Consider the following 19,727-nt stretch of genomic DNA (forward strand, 5'->3'; position numbering starts at 1 on the left):
GAACACTTTGGAGACACAAAGACACCGACAAAAAACAATTGTGCAAAAAGATGCAGTCCTCTAGCAGCAGTTTGAATGACTAATATCGCAATAGTCCGGTACAATGACCGTTGTGCAAAGGGCGCTGAGACTTCAAGGAGTGTATGCGGTTTAAAGTGACGAGTAGTGCGATAATCTGGGACAATGGTTGTGCAAATGTTGCAGATGCTCCTCAATCAGTGGGCAAATGGAATAATACAATGTTGTGGTAATTATGCCGGAACTATGCGCAACAAAGGCCTGGGACCCATGCAAACAACACAATCCTTTCTCGCTACATTTGCTGCTTGTTCCATCAATAGTAACCAATTGTTATTTTGTCCTGAAACTCCTGTGACAACAAGGAACCAATCATCAGTAGTTATGTTGTTAACCATTAAAATTTGTCCACCTTTCTTTGAAGTTTTCAATGGCATTTTTGGTTTAAGACGGTTCCTATAACACAATACTACTTGGAAGTGGGGATCTTTTCCACCAAAATAGGCCCACAAGCTTACTATCAAACACATTGGGTGACTTGATTTGTATTTCAATATTAAACTATGGGCCGTTTTGCTTAGGTTAAACTTCTTTCTATGTTCTTTTGCTGTTCTTTTTGACCAACTGGACCAATCATAACCTGTTTCACCAATGAGGTGTTCCCATCCAAAGCCTGTAGTTGCATACCAGTCATATCCAAATCCCCAATTCTGCCCATTCTTTTGAGGATCATTGGTGAGAGCCGCATATGGAATTATGATTAAAGCAGCTTGATTTTGGGGGGCACAAAATATGAAACCTTTTTGCCGCGTTTGGAGGCCATGCCCACAATTTTGATCATCAGCTGTACTCCTTTTGACACGAGTTAATGATTAATAATTTTGTATTATTGGGTTTGTCATATTGGTCCAGTTGGTAGGTGTATATATATATATATATATATATATATATATATATACATATATATATATATATATGTGTGTGTATATATATATATATATATATGTGTGTGTATATATATATATATATGTGTGTATATATATATATATGTATGTGTATATATATATATATATACATATATATACATGTATATATATATACATATACATATATATATACATATATATATATATATATATCCATCCATCCATCCATTTTCTGAGCCGCTTCTCCTCACTAGGGTCGCGGGCGTGCTGGAGCCTATCCCAGCTGTCATCGGGCAGGAGGCGGGGTACACCCTGAACTGGTTGCCAGCCAATCGCAGGGCACATCGAAACAAACAACCATTCGCACTCACAGTCATGCCTACGGGCAATTTAGAGTCTCCAATTAATGCATGTTTTTGGGATGTGGGAGGAAACCGGAGTGCCCGGAGAAAACCCACGCAGGCACGGGGAGAACATGCAAACTCCACACAGGCGGGGACGGGGATTGAACCCCGCACCTCAGAACTGTGAGGCTGACGCTCTAACCAGTCGGCCACCGTGCCGCTATATATATATATATATATATACATATATATATATATATATACATGTATATATATATATATATACATATACATATATATATACATGTATACATGTATACAAATTTACAAAATGGAGAAACGGGGCCGCGCAGCACCGACTGCTCGCTAAAATGCATCTTTTCTGCCATGTCACCAGCAAGTGGGCCAGTGCGGGAATGTCGCCGGTTGACATTAAATATGGAAGATCAAATCGTGAAAGATGTTATAGGAGCTGAGAGGCTTAATCAGCATTGCGTCATCTCTAGTATCCCTCTTTAATTGGACACTGTAAACCCAGTTTTTGTATTTATTGCAATCAAAAACATAGGAACAAAAAAAGGTTTTTGTAAGGTCAGGAACGTATTCATGTCATTCCAGTTCATTTCAATGGGGAAAATTGATTTGATTGATCACAGAACAAATTAAACTCATAAGTCAAGGTACCACTGTATATTTAAACACTAAAATGTTCAACCAAACCATATCGTTTGGTCTAACTGAAGTCCACTTGCTGAATGCTAACATATAATGTGAAACACCATAGACTGGCTAACACAAATTACCATAGATGTTACGGTCATTCGAAACCTTGAAACAACTGCCACTTTATGTACAGAGCAGCAACGCGTGCAAACGGAACAATACTCACGTCTGTTTGTCTTTGTCCTCCTAAAGACGACTGAACTGAACTGAAACCAACGACGGCGGCCGTGAAGAAGAGTCCTGGCCGGCGACTTTTGACGGGTTGACTAAACCGCTTTCCACATTTGCTTTTGCACTAAAGAAGAAAGAAGTCTCGTGAGGAAATGTGCGTACTAAAAGAATGTGATGCAAGGCCTTGTTTTTCAGGCGTTTTCCATAGCAACTAGGGCTTTTACCCTGCACAAAGCAGGCCAGAGGCTTCTTGAGCTTGACCTGATTTTAACCTTTTACTTTAGTCGCCCCGAGCAATGCTGCTAAAACAAACAAGATGTTGTAACAACTTGGTAGTTTAGAAAGGAAGATGCGTAAATACTGTGTTGTGACATTCTTTGTAATTCTAACGTGATAGGGTTGCAGAAGGGGGGAACATTTCTGTTTCCATTAAAAATTCAAATTTATAGGAATTAACTGGGAATTGAGGGTCATTTCATGGGAAAGTACTAAGTTAAACATTTTTTCATAGCAGATTTCCATTCAAAATAACGTGCATGATATTTTCAAAGATGTATTTGTAAGCTCTTGGGAAAACATTTATTTATTTTTTGCGGACAGATGTTCGGGACCAAACCCTCTGCATCTTCTGCACTGTCAATTTGAACTAATGTCCTGTTTTTAAAGGATGGATGGAAATAACAGAAACAGATTCATCATTAAAATTATCATTAGTTGCAGCCTTGTCATATGTAATATTATATTACTCATCGCCTTGAACCAACACAGTGAAAAATTTACAAAAATGGCAACAAAGTCCCATTCAAAGTGTCCTGTTAATTCCCATAAGTTTCCAACCTAGAAAAGTTTGCAACCCTAGATGTTAGTATTTATTGCTTTTAGTAGCTAAACAATCATGCGGCATTTCCGTTCATCCTGGTGGTCTCCCCATGATAGAAGTGCCTCGACATCATTAGGTGCACACATTGTAGCAAACGGACCAAACCAATATGAATAATTCCAATACAGGACATCACTCAACCCAGTGAAATCTCATGTAGTTGCTCTGCTATCAGAAATGATCTATTTTTCCCCCAATGTCTGTGCGAGCTAATTAATATCATAGTGACATCTCTACAAACTATACAATTAGCAGGTTCAAATGCAATATTTTAATTGCAACATCATGTATAATAAAAATATTTACCAATTTTGCATTGGTGAAAAGCACTGATCAGTCCAACAGCCATTTGTTTTATTAAAAATATATAATATAAAGTGATAGTTTCTACTGAAATGTATGACTGACTGTTTGTTTGCATGTCGTAATCGAAGCCTCAAATAAAAGTTTCATAACACACAGTTGACTTCTTTTGTTACAAACATTTTATTTGCTTTTCTCTGTCAAGGGAAACATTAAAACTTTGAACTGGACAGCGTGTCAGGTCATAAAAAGCAGCAGGATTGTGTTTGGAAGCAGCATTTAACCATCTTTACAAGTACACTTGACACAAAAAAATACAGAACTGTTGAATATATTAATAGCAGTTGAACAGCAAGTGCCGCAATCATAAACATTCTCTACAAACGCCAAGGAAAAACAAAACCAGTGCTTATTTTTGAATGGGAAACTGATAAAATAAACCTTAAGAGCTCAATGGCATAAAAAGAAAATACTTTCATTAAATAAGTAGTGATTGCACAGAAGATGTTTTTGTTTTTTGGACATGTTACTGCATTTAAATGATGGCAATGGGACGCGTCGTGTTGGCTAGAAACTGAAGGCGGACAAAACGATTTGCTGCGCGTTGTTCCGGGCCTCGAAGTACGACGTGTCCGTCTCGTCATCCGGCTGCGGGATGAACGGCATGGGCTGAGTGTGGAGGTTCTCCCAGTCACAGCCCTCGAACAGCGGGTGGCGCTTCAGCTCTGTTGATTATCAAAAAAGGCGAGTCACGGAAAAGTCTGGATATGGCCAACGGAAACAAGTCGTTCTTCTCGACCGACAGTAGAGAAGGCTGAAATCAACCGTTTTCTCAGCGGCTCTGCCTTGGTCAAATGAGACTGAAAGGCTTTGTTTACTGACAGTGCCATCGGAAAAAACCAAAAAAATATTTTTCCCAACCGGAAATAACGTGTGACGTCACATCGTGGCGAAAAGGTCTCAAACGTCAGTGATCTCGTGCGGGGGCGTCGTACCCGTGCTTCAACACCCACACTTCGACCTAGCTCCCTGCAAAAGGGTACGCTATGCCTACGACATCCGCCAATTGTATGTACGTTCGTAGCATCAAATGTTTTTCGGCAGTACAACTGGCTTCATTTGTCCACTTTTTCACTGTTTTCGCCTACAGTGAAAACGTGGAGAAATGAAGCCAATATGGAACTTCAAAGCTGTTTAGACTGCACAGACTGGAGTGTATTTGAAAATTCACCTGGCAGCCTGGACGAATATACGGACACTGTCACATCCTATATCAGTTTCTGTGAAGAGGTCTGTGTACCAACAAAATCTTTTCACACATTCAACAACAACAAGCCGTGCTTCACTGCAAAACTTAAGCAGCTTCGCCAAGCTAAGGAGGACGCATATCAGAACGGGGACAGGGCCCTGTATAATCGAGCTAGAAACCAGCTGACTAAAGAAATTAACATTGCAAAAAGAAACTATGCAGCAAAGTTGGAAAAACAGTTTAGCGCAAACGACTCGAAATCAGTCTGGCATGCATTCCAATCGCTGACCAATTACAAGCGACGATCCCCCCAAGCTGAGAACAATAGCACACTAGCCAACGACTTGAATACCTTCTACTGCAGATTTGAAAAGGACACACCACACACCCACCCGGGCGCACCCGCGACCACAATCACACCTCTGACCCCTGCGTTAACCATCCATGAACAGGATGTGAGACGCATCTTCAAACAACAAAAGATTAACATGTGTCCCCATCATGCCTCAAAGTCTGCGCGGACCAGCTCGCTCCAGTCTTCACTCAGATCTTCAACAGATCTCTGGAAATGTGCGAAGTTCCATCCTGTTTCAAACGCTCCACCATCATTCCAGTCCCCAAGAAACCTGCAATCTCGGGTCTGAATGACTACAGGCCTGTCGCTTTGACATCTGTGGTCATGAAGTCCTTTGTACGTCTCGTGCTGGACCACCTCAAGAGTGTCACAGGTCCCCTGCTGGACCCCCTGCAGTTTGCCTACCAAGCGAACAGATCTGCGGATGATGCAGTCAACATGGGACTGCACTTCATCCTAGAACACCTCGACAGTGCAGGGACCTACGTGAGGATCCTGTTCGTGGACTTCAGCTCAGCGTTCAACACCATCATCCCTGAACTCCTTTCATCCAAGCTTCTCCAGCTCAGCGTCTCACCTGCCATCTGCCAGTGGATTTACAGCTTTCTGACGGGCAGGACACAGCAGGTCAGGCTGGGGGAGGCCACCTCATCCACATGCAGCATCAGAACTGGGGCGCCCCAAGGTTGTGTCCTCTCTCCGCTGCTCTTCTCTCTCTACATGAACGACTGCACCTCAGCGAACCCGACTGTCAAACTCCTGAAGTTTGCCGATGACACCACTGTCATCGGCCTCATCAAGGACGGTGACGAGTCTGCATATCGACAGGAAGCGGAGCGGCTGGAGCTGTGGTGCGGCCGACACAACCTGGAGCTGAACACGCTCAAGACTGTAGAGATGATCGTGGACTTCAGCAGGCATCCTTCGCCACAGATGCCCCTCACGTTGTCCAGCTGCCTTGTGTCAACCATCGAGACCTTCAAGTTCCTGGGAATTACAATCTCTCAGGACCTGAAGTGGGCGACCAACATCAACTCCGTCCTCAAAAAGGCCCAGCAGAGTATGTACTTCCTGCGGCTTCTGAGAAAGCACGGCCTGCCACCGGAGCTGCTGAGACAGTTCTACACCGCGGTCATCGAATCAGTCCTGTGTTCTTCCATCACAGTCTGGTTTGGTGCTGCTACAAAAAAGGACAAACTCGGACTGCAACGGACAATCAAAACTGCTGAAAGGATTGTCGGTACCCCCCTACCGACCCTTGAGGACTTGCACGCTGCCAGAACTAAGACAAGGGCGTGCAAAATCCTCTCGGACCCTCCGCACCCCGGTCACCAGCTCTTCCAGCTCCTTCCCTCAGGTAGGCGCTACCGATCAATGCAAACTAGAACTAGTAGACATTCCAACAGCTTCTTCCCTCTTGCAATCAACTTCTTAAACAGCTAACCTATAATTCCATTACAACAAGCTGGCAATTTTTTGACTTGAGTTCGTTGTCACATTTCTGTGGGGCCAATTATGTATTACTCGTGCACTCGCTGTAGTTGTCTCGCCATGCTGCACTATTTGCATATACTGGCCACTCATGCCAGAGTAGCATCTGCTCCATTTGCACACTGATTGAGGAGTATCTGTAACATTTGCACAACCATTGTCCCAGATTATCGCACTACTCGTCACTTTAAACCGCATACACTCCTTGAAGTCTCAGCGCCCTTTGCACAATGGTCATTGCACCGGACTATTGCGATATTAGTCATTCGAACTGCTCTAAGTGCTAGAGGACTCTGCATCTTTTTGCACAATTGTTTTTTGTCAATGTCTTTATGTCTCCAAAGTGTTCTGTAAATTGACTGTCTGTTGTACTAGAGCGGCTCCAACTACCGGAGACAAATTCCTTGTGTGTTTTGGACATACTTGGCAAATAAAGACGATTCTGATTCTGAATATGAGCTCAAATTTAAATGTTCACTCCTGACGCAAACTGTGAAAAAGTAATTGATGCCCGCGCCGAAAAAGGTTTATAATCGCCTGTAGATGCCACAAGATGGCAGTAAATTATAACTTTTGTCTAAATGAAGCTCCCCCAACTCACTTCAACATAGTTCCTTGGAAACAAGATCCCACAAGATGGCAGCAAAGCACTCGTTTTGTCAAAATTAAACACCTCAGTTTACTTCACAGTTCCTCGACACCAATATGCTGGGGAAAATTTTTTTTGTCTTGATGAAACACCTCAACTTATTTCAACACAGTTCCTTGACACTATGATGCCACCAAATGGCGTCCAAGTACTTTTTTAAAAATAATTGAAGCGCCTAAATTCACTCTGTAGTTCCTTGACACCTAGATTCCACCAGGTGGTGATAAAGCAATACTGTTACTTAACAGTAACCGCCAATACAACTAACCCTTGTTCTCGGCACAAAAAAAAAAAAAAACTACGAATATGAAAAGCAACCAAAGTTTGTTTTGACCTTTGAGTCCCGCCCGCTTGGTCTTGTCCACGGTCAGGAGGATGTCGATGGTGTTCCTGGCGTTGTCTGACAGCTCCTCGTCTCTTTCGGGCCAGGGGATGTCTTAAAAATGAATATATAAAAATATATGTAGACTGAGTCTGTTTCTTCCGGCACCTGATTTGAACAGCTGAGAGAGAGAGAGAGAGAGAGAGAGAGGGATATATATATATATATATATATATATATATATATATATATATATATATATATATATATATATATATATATATATATATATATATATATATATATAGCAGGCACCTCTGTTGAGAATATTCTGGAAGACGAGTTGCGGCGTCTCATCGTTGAAGGGTGGCACACCGGCCAGGAACTCGAACAGACACACGCCCAGCGCCCACCAGTCCACCATGCAGTCTAAAATAAATGCATACATAAATAAGCCTTTCTGTGACTCTTCCAGTCTCTGATGCAACCTCCTGCTGACACTCCCAAGTGGCCACGTCCCTCTGAGAACAAATATCGTTTGAAGCCTCGCCATTGCTTCAGTCTCATCAGCAGTTTGCAACACAGAGACTGGAAGAGTCACAGAAAGGCATTTTGCAGCAAGTTGTGCAAAAACTGCTGACACAGTTAGACATTGAAAAATTTACAGTTCTAGTGCATTTTTGGTTTATCCTGCAATTTCCCACGAAAAAAGATGGTCAGTACAGATTAATCGCGTTATGTATTATGACTACTTGATTGACGATGGTCAACATTTGATCACACAAGAAGATGAGCACGGAGCGAATTGTACGCCTTCACAAATCCATTTTGTCATGAAGATTCATGCATTAAAATAAAAATAAAAATCTCAGGGTATCTGCAGGTTTAAGAACGCCAAATTTAAGATTTTTCAAATTGAAGACCACTAAGAGGACTGTGCGATAAGGTCGAGGATATTCGATCACAATAGTTGACATTTTAAGTGATTTAGTTATACTGTTTTTGTTACATAGCCCCCTGAAAACTGACAAATTCTGAATTTGTGTTAAATATATTTTAGTTATCATTTATTTGCTTAGCTTGCATTAGTATTATGGACGATTTTAGATGTCTCGCCTTCAAAAAGATGACTCAGCATCATCCGATGGAAGGGCGCCTGGACCAAGGACATGATCGGATGTGGTCGGGGACGTGACAGGTGTTGGTCCAATGTTTTGTGTTGTGTCTTATTGTTTAGAACATTATGTCTGGGAAAAACCCTCCTATTTTCAAATAAATGCAGGAGCGACGGGAGAGATTGGTTAGAGCGTGTTGAGAGACTGTGATCTGAACAATCTCCCATACGCCCTCCTCGTGAGAAAAAGAAACCAGTGTCTTCATTCCTTTTGTGTCTATTTTTTATAATGTTGGGTAAGATAAATTCAACAATTTGTCAAAAAGATTTCCAATAAATGTTTTTTGGGTCCTTTGGCATATATTTTTTTGGATCTTTATCCCCATCCACTAGCTTGTTTTTGTGCAAGCCTTTGCAACAACCACAAATGACAAATTAACACTAAAGTTCCTGCCTGGATGGATTGTTGATATTTAACTTCTTGTGGCATCAACAGTAAAAACAAAAATCCCAGCTTTTGTTTTGCCCTTAAAATTAAACGGGAGATAAAACTGCCACCATTGCCATTCATGTCATCGCCTGATTCTTCATGTCATCGCTGATTCTTCATGAATACCCCCCAAAAAAGACATTTAACAGTCGACAGTAACACAAAGTCACATTTAATTGCTTTTAAAATCCAAAATCGATGGTGTTTTCTATCAGTGGCTAAATGTCACACTTTGAACCATGCGACCGCAGATGAGCGGAAATTGCGTCGACTTGCTACTAACGAGAGCTCCATGTTAGAAGTTTGAAACGGCCCAGTCGTTTGCAACCTGCTGAAGCCGACCCCGAAATCACTGGGCAGAATTAGACAACGTGCGTTAGCAGGCCTGGTGATGGCGGATGCGAGCACACTTAGGGGAAAGAAAAAAATAAAAGCATAAACCTCATCCTCCTTGCAAACTTACCGTAGCGACACTTCCCTGCAACTCAAAAAGAAGTTCTGTGAGATCAGCGAAAGCAGCAGGACACAACAACGCGGTATAGTGAACCCCCGCTACATCGCGTATTGTCATAGGTTCTGTTTGTATTATGCATTGCTGAATTTTTTTTTAGGAAAGGTGTAGAATTACATGTTAGCCCTTTCGTGATGTTTCCCATTATATGTTAGCATTAAGCTAGTGGAGGCAATGTTGTTGTCTTCAATACACAAGCTTTAATTGTCTTTAATTGTCTCGGCGCCCTTTGCACAATGGTCATTGCACCGGACAATTGCAATATTAGTCATTCGAACTTTTCTAAGTGCTAGAGGACTCTGCATCTTTTGCACAATTGTCAAAAAAAAAATTTTTTTTAAATGTACCGGCATTACCAGACAATTAGCAACCCTTTATTGCTCAGTGACTGTTTTTTTTTTTTGGTCAATGTCTTTATGTCTCAAAAGTGTCTCTGTCAATTGACTGTCTGTTGTCGTACGAGAGCAGCTCCAACTACCGGAGACAAATTCCTTGTGTGTTTTTTTGGACATACTTGGCAAATAAAGATGATTCTGATTCTGGGGTCTTATGTTTAGTTTTCCAGTAAACTTGAAAAGGGAGTGGCAATAAACAGCTAAAGTCTGTGTTTTGGGAAAAAAAAGTTTCCTATGTGACAAAGCTCTGCTTGTTGTGACGTGAGTTAACTGCCACCATACAGCGCTCGTATCTCACATCAAAGCAAAAAACATCGGCCCAGCAACGGCTCATATCTAAAAAAATAAAATAAAATACACGTAAGTCGGGTCACTGGTACCTCAAGGCTAGAAGCTATTTGGTTTGGGTTTGGACCGAATCCCCTGCGATAAACGGGGGTTCACCGCACCCCAAAACTACAGTCACACTCTTACCGTGAGACGTCCGCAAAAGCAGCTCGGGGGCCAGATAGTCGGGGGTCCCTAAAATGGGCGCCCCCTCCACGGGAAGCGCCCCCCGTCGCACACTTTTGGGAGTCCGGAAGGGGGTGTGCGAGGTGGACACGGCCTGAGGAGTCTACAAGGACGACAAATGCAATCATGAGAAAATAAATACAAAGTTCAGTAACTCCAACAAAGTCCCCTCTCCCCAAAAGGAAAGCACAGACAAGACCCATTGTAAATGTATTTGAATTAGAGCTGCAAGATACTGCAACAAATGACTTTTTTTTTTTGTTAACCCTGCAATATATTAAAAAGAAAAGATACAGAATAACATACTCGTGAAAACTAGCACACATTTCTGTTTTCCCCCCTCTGATTTATTGTTTATAATAGCTTCAATAGAAAAGAAACTATGCTCAGTAGTGCACACAGGCACATCGGGTCATTTGTTTGAGATCAATTTATTTTTAAATGTACTGTAGTAATAAGCAGGTCAATAATAGTCCTGCCAGACATGAACTTCAAATCATTTCTTTTCATGCCCAGTTCGACTGTAGTTTCTTATCGCCATTTGCACATTCCACAACACTTATTCATTTGTTTTTCATCAATCTGTTATTTCAGACGTTATGTTATGTTTTAAAATAATATGCGTTCATATTTTTATCTTGAAGTGCATTAGTTGATCCGACACAGCTTGGTGTGTAGAGCTTCAAAATAGCCGTAGGTGTTTATTCTGTAAAAATCCATAAAAATGATGGCTTAACAAAAAACAAACAAAAAAAAAAAAAGTCCTGAAATAGCGGGAGCACAAACAACGAAGAGGGTTACAGAACACCGAGAGCGTAGCCCCCGTGCCCACCTGGTAGAGCGAGCTGCCGGAGCTGGTCTTCCTCTGGACCGGCGTGGCGAGGACGACAGCGGGCGAGGACGCGTCCAGGGCCGAGCCCACGCTGAGCCGCGACACGTCGGAGCGGTTGATGGAGCTGCAGTAGCTCCGGAACGCCACCGCGTTCTTGGACCGCAGGAAGGACGACGCCGGGGAGGCGGACGCCTCGGCGAGCTCCTCGGGGGAAGCCGAGGCGCTCATTTCGGGAAGCCTGACGGGGTCGAGGCCGCTGATGGTCAGTGATGTCTCCGACGTGTCAGAATCCAGACTCAAACTCCGACAAATTCTGCTGGTAACGAGATAGATGGAGAGACTGCGGGAGGATGGACAGACGGATGGATGGTATCGATCGATAGATAAAATAAACGGATAAACGTGTAAAGGATGTTTATTCACATGCATAATTACCCGCCAAGCGGTGACGTGAAGCTGGAATCTGACAAGTCCTTGTGGGCAAAGTGCTCCTCCTCCGCTGCTGGCGATTTTTCCATTTGGGTAAAGAGGCTCTTGGCCACGGCGCCGGGGAGCGCTGGAAGAGTCACAGAAAGGGGGCCCAGGGAGGCCATCACGATTGCCACGTCGGAGAAGGCTCCGGTGAGGCCGGTGTGAATGGCGGCGGTCTCGCCGGGAAGGTCGTGGCATCGTCTGTAGTGCTCCGTGCTCCTCTTCGCGAGGCGCTCCGGAGCCTCCGGGCTCACCTGCACGTCGGAAAACGGCCGTTTGAAGGACGGTGGGGGGGTTCGAGGAGCAGTTTCTGGGGGGTCGCATGCATCGGCCTTCACGTGGGACTCCAAATGTGCTCTTGCCTTCTGTTTGTTCTGCTCATTTTCCTTCTAAAGAGCACGGGAAAGGTATTTTAGTTAAACGTGTGTGCGCCCCCTGTAGGGAGGGAGGGGGAGAGAGCCCTAACACTAGGGATGAAAGAAATGTGCAAAATTAAAAACATCACTTATTGTTGAATATTTTTTTGTTTGATATTGTGATTAATTAGCCTTAAATTCTCAATTTGTTTTTGAGTCTCACCACTGATTTACATTTTAATTTTCACATTTTGAAAGTACTTATTTGAGGTGCAACAATTAATCGAAAACCAAATTACTTGACAATTATATTGACCTTTCAAGACCTTGTTTAACGTGAAATTCAAAATAGCTGACCTCCTCGCACTCCCACAGCGGGCTGACACCTCCCTCGGTGTCGGTGGTGCTGCCGGCGCTCGTGGTCTCGAAGCGCTTCCTGGTTTTCATCAGCGTGGGCGTCAGATTGACGGCCAGGTTGTGCGCACTGAACACGAAGTTGTGCGGCCCTGCCAACGCAGTGAAGGTTACATCCAAATACAGTCCACCACGCTTTGTCGAGTCAATCGTTCGAGACTCTGCTGTAGCGCAGATTTGAAAGGAGGCCGATTTTTGTTGTTGTTTTTTTAATTCAATAGGTTTTTACAGAGACCCCTTATGAAGAATACAAATTATGGACTCAGGTTTCCCTTGGAGCCAGGCCTGGAGTTGGGGCTCGAAGGCGAGCGCCTGGTGGCCAGGCCTGCCTCCCATGGGATCCAGCCGGGCACAGCCCGAAAGGGTAACGTGGGTCCCCCTTCCCATGGGCTCACCACGTGTGGGAGGGGCCATAGGGGTCGGGTGCAGTGCGAGCTGGGCGGTGGCCGAAGGCGGGGACCTTGGCGATCCGATCCCCGGCTACAGAAACTGGCTCTAGGGACGTGGAATGTCACCTCTCTGGCAGGGAAGGAGCCCGAGCTGGTGTGTGAGGTCGAGAAGTTCCGACTAGATATAGTCGGACTCGCCTCCACGCACAGCTTGGGCTCTGGTACCAGTCCTCTCGAGAGGGGTTCGACTCTCTTCCACTCTGGAGTTGCCCACGGTGAGAGGCGCCGAGCAAGTGTGGGTATACTTATTGCTCCCCGGCTCGGCGCCTGTACGTTGGGGTTCACCCCGGTGGACGTGAGGGTAGCCTCCCTCCGCCTTCGGGTGGGGGAGACGGGTCCTGACTGTTGTTTGTGCCTATGCACCAAACATCAGTTCAGAGTACCCACCCTTTTTGGAGTCCTTGGAGGGGGTGCTGGAGAGCGCTCCCGCTGGGGACTCCATCGTTCTGCTGGGGGACTTCAATGCTCACATGGGCAATGACAGTGAGACCTTTTTGGCCTGTGGGACTCCTGAGGCAGTTGATCGGTACCGGCTGGCCAAGCGGAATGCAGCTTTGGTGGTCGCTGAAGCAAAAACTCGGGCATGGGAGGCGTTTGGTGAGGCCATGGAGAAACACTTCTGGACGGCTTCGAGGAAATTCTGGTCCACCATCCGCCGTCTCAGGAGGGAGAAGCAGTGCACCATCAACAATGTGTATAGTGGGGATGGGGCGCTGCTGACCTCGACTCTGGACGTTGTGAGCCGGTGGGGAGAATACTTCGAAGACCTCCTCAATTCCACTGACACGCCTTCCCATGAGGGAGCAGAGTCTGGGTTCTCTGAGGCGGGCTCTCCTATCTCTGGGGTTGAGGTCACCGAGGTGGTTAAAAAGCTGCTCGGTGGCAAGGCCCCAGGGCTGGATGAGATTCGCCCGGAGTTCCTCAAGGCTCTGGATGTTGTAGGGCTGTCCTGGTTGACATGCCTCTGCAACATTGCGTGGACATCGTGGACAGTGCCTCTGGATTGGCAGACTGGGGTGGTGGTCCCCCTTTTTAAGAAGGGGGACCGGAGGGTGTGTTCCAACTACAGGGGGATCACACTCCTCAACCTCCCTGGTAAGGTCTATTCAGGGGTGCTGGAGAGGAGGGTCCGTCGGGAAGTTGAATCCCAGATTCAGGAGGAGCAGTGTGGTTTTTGTCCTGGCCGTGGAACAGTGGACCAGCTCTACACCCTTGGCAGGGTCCTCGGGGGTGCATGCGAGTTCGCCCAACCAGTCTACATGTGTTTTGTGGACTTGGAGAAGGCGTTCGACTGTGTCCCTCGGGTGGTCCTGTGGCAGGTGCTTTGGGAGTATGGGGTACCGAACCTCTTGATACGGGCTGTTCAGTCCCTGTACGACCGGAGTCAGAGTTTGGTCCGCATATCCGGCAATAAGTCGGACTCGTTTCCGGTGAGGGTTGGAATTCGCCAAGGCTGTCCTTTGTCACCAATTCTGTTCATAACTTTTATGGACAGAATTTCTAGACGCAGCCGAGGCGTAGAGGGGGTCCGGTTTGGTGGCATCAGTATTGCATCTCTGCTTTTTGCAGATGATGTGGTTCTGTTGGCTTCATCAAACCGTGACCTCCAACTCTCATTGGAGCAGTTCGCAGCAGAGTGTGAAGCAGCTGGGATGAGAATCAGCACCTCCAAATCTGAGACCATGGTCCACAGTCGGAAAAGGGTGCCGTGTCCTCTCCAAGTCGGGGATGAGATCCTGCCCCAAGTGGAGGAGTTCAAGTATCTTGGGGTCTTGTTCACGAGTGAGGCAAGAATTGAACGGGAGATCGACAAGCGGATCGGTGCAGCGTCTGCAGTGATGCAGAGTTTGTATCGATCCGTTGTGGTAAAGGAGCAGCTAAGCCGAAAGGCGAAGCTCCCGATTTACCGGTCAATCTACGTTCCTACCCTTATCTATGGTCACGAGCTGTGGGTCGTGACTGAAAGAACGAGATCCCGGATACAAGCGGCCGAAATGAGTTTCCTCCGCAGGGTGTCCGGGCCATCCCTTAAAGATAAGGTGAGAAGCTTGGTCATTCGGGAGGATCTCAAAGTAGAGCCGTTGCTCCTTCACATCGAGACAAGCCAGATGAGGTGGTAAAAATGTAATCACTTGCAGATTATATTAATAAAGGGTTGCTAAATATCCGTTTCCTACCTTGTTAAATGTTAATAATTTTTGTGTGAAGTCATTAACATGATCAGTGTCTTCACATAGATTAATATAATTAATGATTAACAATAACATACTGGGCGGCACGGTGGCCGACTGGTTAGAGCGTCAGCCTCACGGTTCTGAGGACCGGGGTTCAATCCCCAGCCCCGCCTGTGTGGAGTTTGCATGTTCTCCCCGTGCCTGCGTGGGTTTTCTCCAGGCACTCCGGTTTCCTCCCACATCCCAAAAACATGCATGAATTGGAGACTCTGAATTGTCCGTGGGTGTGATTGTGAGTGTGAATGGTTGTTTGTTTGTTTGTGCCCTGCGATTGGCTGGCAACCAGTTCAGGGTATATCCCGCCTCCTGCCCGATGATAGCTGGGCTCCAGCACGCCCGCAACCCAAGTGAGGAGAAGCGGCTCAGAAAATGGATGGATGGATGGAATAACATACTGTGTAATTAATAGGCTTTACACAATCAGGATTTTTGGGGCTGATCACGGATCAGCAAGTTTAAAAACAACGATAAACGATCACCGATCCGATCACAAGATGGAGCAATGTGTCTATTTACATGACTTGTTCATTTATTGTATCTACTTCTGTACTGTATTCTGAGTACTGTATCCATCCATCCATCCATTTTCTGTACCGCTTATCCTCACAAGGGTCGCGGGCGTGCTGGAGCCCGTCCGTCCCAGCTCAAGTTATTCTCTAGCATTTTAGACAAAAGTTAAAACACCAATGACCAATTACCGGAGACAAATTCTTTGTGTGTTTTTTGGACCTACTTGGCAAATAAAGATGATTCTGATTCTGATGACCTCAAGGGGGCATTCAAGGATTGGCCACTGACACAAGTTTAGGTCAAACCAACATTACATGACAGAAATAATGGGTGCTAACTTACTGTAATTCAATTACTTTATTGCAATTAAATGACTTTAATAAATACTGTTAATGACATGCTTACTCTAACTTTATCACTATCTGGATGGATGTTGTCCAGAGTTTGAGTCCGTTTGACTCAAAAAAACAACGTCGGCGGTGTGGAACAGATAACACGTCGGAGACAGACAAGATGTAATGGGTGGATCAGACTACAAGACAAATTTGCTCTTTCTCGATTGCACTGTCAGACTACTACAATAAAATCTTGTACCACCGTATCACGTTTTTTACGATCATTGGGCTTTATCTTGTCAACTCAAATGCGACCGGATACACTCGTTACCGTAGCGACGACAACAAGAGTGGAGCGCGCCGACTTTGTATTCTAAGGACAAAATGGGGAAAAACGTGTGTTGGTGGTCACCTGTGCTCAGGACAGGAGAGGACGTTTGTTTAAGGCTTGCTTGAGGTATGTTCACGTCATTTTAATACGATACGGCTCGCAGGCAGGCAACAAAATGTTATGTAGCCTAGCAAGCTAGTGCTAGTGCTAACGGTTGTACGTAAACATGTCGCCTTTGTGTCGAATCATGCTCTAAAGTTTCGGTGTGGGTGAAGTAATTTATTTAAAAATAAAGTAATTTAATTACAGTAAGTTAGCAAACAAGCGGGGTTCAATCCCCGGTCCTGCCTGTGTGGAGTTTGCATGTTCTCCCCGTGCCTGTGTGGGTTTTCTCCGGGCACTCCGGTTTCCTCCCACATCCCAAAAACATGCATTAATTGGGGACTCTAAATTTCCCGTAGGTGTGAATGTGAGTGCGAATGTTGTTTGTTTGTATGTGCGCTGCGATTGGCTGGCAACCAGTTCAGGGTGTACCCCGCCTCCTGCCCGATGATAGCTGGGATCGGCTCCAGCACGCCCGCGACCCAACTGAGGAGAAGCGGCTCAGAAAATGGATGAATGGAAGTTAGCAAACATTATTTCTGTCATGTTGTAATGTTGGATTGACCTGTCTGATTAGAATACACGATGTGACTAGAGCAGTGATTTACAACCTTTATGAAGCCAAGGAACATATTTTACAATTGAAAAAAATCTCACGGCACACCAGCAAACAAAAATGTCACAAAAAGTGGATACATTAATTACTGTATGTACTTCCTGCCATCTAATAGAAGACCATTCATTTGTTCTGTCTGTCACTATGCCTCACTAGCATAAATAGAGGAACAAAGATACATTATTTATTGTAAATATAATTTTTTTTGATCAATTAAGTACACAGTCATATACAGTAAATGAACAGGTCATTTAAATAGACACATTGCTCCATCTTGTGATCGGATCTCGTTTTTTTTAAACTCGCTGATCGGCCCCAAAAATCCTGATCGTGTAAAGCCTAGTTTTAAAGTGTGTACTGTGAGAGAGGTGTTTTAAAGTGTGTACTGTGAGAGAGGTCAAATGTACAGTAAACAGGCGTTGCCTGTATTGCCCAAATCTGACAGATAGTTTTGGAGCAGCACCTTTCTTCCAGGGCTTCTGCGCTGGGGAGCTCATGGTCTCCTTTGTCCTCACGGAGGGGGAGCCCAACCAGTTATTCTTCGCCATCATTTTGCCACAGGAGACGGCGGAGGTGCTGCAGTGGCGTTTATTTTCTGCCACAGGGGTGTTCTGCATTTGAACAAATGAGGAGTCAAAAAGCAGACAAATGGGACAGTTACGCCCAAAATCAATCAATCGAGCAACAAATAAAGGAAGGAAGGAATTAACTTACAAAACCAATCGAGTTGATTAAGGACATGACTTGACCAGGCGTGCGTGAGAAATTTGTGGTTTTGGACACAGAGGGTGTGTTTAGGATATCTGTAAGTTTCAGTTCTGGACAGAAAATGAACACCAAAAGAGAAGAAAAAAGATTTTTTCCCCACATTTTTAGGGGACATGTTATGGAAAATGGGCTTGTTAGTTGCTTGTATGCAAATCGTTGCATCTCTGGAGTACCTTCCCACCAATTGTGAAATGCCAGTTTCAACATACTCACACAATAACATCCCCCCCACCCTCCAAGATGCTCCACACATGACTTGACAATGAGGCGGGGCGAAGATGAAGAGCCACTTTTAAGCCACAACCAGACAACACTACATGAACCCTGCCAGGTTATGTTGGGCTGTGGAGATTAGCTCTTAGCATTAGCTTCTGATATCCGACTCACGATTGCTCAATGAAGTTGTCAGCATGGTGGCAGCGGGCGGCTATTTGTGTTTGCTCATGTCTGCTACATCCAATGCAATGGACGGGTGTATGAAGTGCTGCCTCCATAAGTGAAATGCTCAGATTGTCTTTATTTCCCCCCAACAATCTGGGTTCTACTTCCACAAGTAGAAGCCTCTTACTGCAGGTTTAAATGTGTGTAAAGCATGTAGGATGGTTAAAGCTTTTTTTTTTTTTTTTTTTAAATATTATTCCATGTGTGTCTTCCACGGTAAACAGGGTGTGACTGCACAAGCAATAGTCAGCGTTCCATATGTCCCATTGAATTAGATTTTCTTTTCAGTTCTGTAAATGTGTTGGGGCTCACCTCCGTCAAGCTTCACCTTGGAAAGCCCAAAGTCGGTTAACTTAATGTGACCTTCGTTGGAAATGAGCATGTTGTCTGGTTTTAGGTCCCTAAAGAGGCAAAAGCATTTACAAGCGACATTGTAGTTCATGTAGAGCCTTCACACAGGTTGAACCGGTTTGTACCTGTGGATGATGCCATGGCGGTGGATGTAGTCCAAAGCGAGGGCAACCTCGGAGATGTATTTGACCGCCATGTCCTGGTCAAAATATCCACAAATGTGAAGAAGAGATTTCACATCTCCTCCAATGAGGTACTCCATCACCTGCAATGGGAAAGAGTAAGTCTGGCTTCACAGTAGGTTGTGATTTCCCTCATTAGTGGGTTACCTACCAGGTAGATTTTGGTGGCCGTCTGGAGAGAATAAAACAGGTGAACCACGAAGGGACTTTTGCTCAAAGCCAGGGCATCTCTCTCTGCCTTCATTTGGCCCGTCATGTTTTTATCCACCATGTCCGCTTTATTCATGGACTGCAACAGTTCATTGGAACTCAACTGGGTTTAGTTTCACGCAATAAAAGTCAAGATGCACTCACCTTAACGGCATACAAGCGGGCGTTGCATTTCTTCCGTGCAAGATAGACTTTGCCAAAAGCACCGCGGCTGATAGGTTTTAAAATGACGAAATCTTCAATCTTCGGCAGTTTGAAAGATCCTGTAACGCTCGCGTTGCGAGGAGATTTGTCTTTTTCCTCCACGTCCATCGTATTTGTTCTTTTCCTAAGCCCGCTGGTGTGTGTAGTAGCCACCAACTAGCTGGCACATACACTTGCACACTTGCATGTTGAAGCCAAACAGTTGAGGTTTGTTTTGAAATTTGAATTCCGTAACGTTCTCGCGGGGTCCTCATAACACGAATTAGGTACACAAGTAGATGCCTGTTCATAAAATATTTTGAGATTGTTATGTTTTCCAATATTACCACTAATGAAAATGTAGTTATAGTTGTATCAAATAGTATTAGTTTAACATAAAGTTGTTGACAACATTTTCCCCAGGCAAATAAGCGAGGCAAGACGCCACTGTGACAGGCACAAATTACACTACCCTGTACTCGAGCAAA

At 44.8% G+C, this 19,727-nt stretch overlaps 2 protein-coding genes across 11 annotated transcripts in view; one reads left to right on the forward strand and one right to left on the reverse strand.

Annotated features, from left to right (window-relative positions):
• acbd5a (acyl-CoA binding domain containing 5a) overlaps nucleotides 1-3,521 on the forward strand; it is a 14,922-nt gene extending 11,401 nt beyond the window's left edge. For all 5 annotated transcript variants that reach the window (XM_061757882.1, XM_061757881.1, XM_061757883.1 and 2 more), the window contains one exon: nucleotides 2,204-3,521. In XM_061757882.1, coding sequence (XP_061613866.1) covers nucleotides 2,204-2,216 — 13 coding nt within the window. In that variant the 3' untranslated portion in view covers nucleotides 2,217-3,521. The remainder of the gene's footprint in view (nucleotides 1-2,203) is intronic.
• An 8-nt stretch (nucleotides 3,522-3,529) lies between these two features.
• On the reverse strand, nucleotides 3,530-19,671 carry mastl (microtubule associated serine/threonine kinase-like). 6 transcript variants are annotated; one of them, XM_061757862.1, is made up of 14 exons: nucleotides 19,201-19,671; nucleotides 18,998-19,135; nucleotides 18,790-18,929; nucleotides 18,626-18,714; nucleotides 17,819-17,922; nucleotides 17,568-17,715; nucleotides 12,471-12,619; nucleotides 11,722-12,146; nucleotides 11,287-11,602; nucleotides 10,416-10,557; nucleotides 9,499-9,513; nucleotides 7,747-7,860; nucleotides 7,444-7,612; nucleotides 3,530-4,090 (listed from the first exon to the last, which is right to left on the reverse strand). In XM_061757862.1, exons 1-14 carry the CDS (start codon nucleotides 19,366-19,368, stop codon nucleotides 4,057-4,059), a joined length of 2,151 nt encoding a protein of 716 aa, XP_061613846.1. In that variant the 5' UTR covers nucleotides 19,369-19,671; the 3' UTR covers nucleotides 3,530-4,056. The 6 variants fall into 6 exon arrangements, with proteins under 6 accessions (XP_061613846.1, XP_061613848.1, XP_061613843.1 ...); XM_061757864.1 differs by having other exon boundaries at nucleotides 7,444-7,545; nucleotides 11,722-12,011; nucleotides 19,201-19,663; XM_061757859.1 differs by having other exon boundaries at nucleotides 7,444-7,545; nucleotides 19,201-19,655.
• Nucleotides 19,672-19,727: the final 56 nt, after the last annotated feature.

Source organism: Phyllopteryx taeniolatus, chromosome 20 (assembly GCF_024500385.1).
Source record: "Phyllopteryx taeniolatus isolate TA_2022b chromosome 20, UOR_Ptae_1.2, whole genome shotgun sequence".
NCBI lineage: Eukaryota > Metazoa > Chordata > Actinopteri > Syngnathiformes > Syngnathidae > Phyllopteryx > Phyllopteryx taeniolatus.

What these genes read in the sequence shown, in the direction of transcription:
- mastl (XM_061757859.1), bottom strand. Translation starts at nt 19,368, where the DNA reads ATGGACGTGGAGGAAAAAGACAAATCTCCTCGCAACGCGAGCGTTACA. An exon ending in CAAGGTGAAGCTTGACGGAG is followed by an intron (nt 17,923 to 18,625) that starts GTGAGCCCCAAC and finishes TTTTCTGTCCAG; the next exon opens with AACTGAAACTTACAGATATC. An exon ending in CCAGAATATTCTCAACAGAG is followed by an intron (nt 7,546 to 7,746) that starts GTGCCTGCTATA and finishes TTCATTTTTAAG; the next exon opens with ACATCCCCTGGCCCGAAAGA.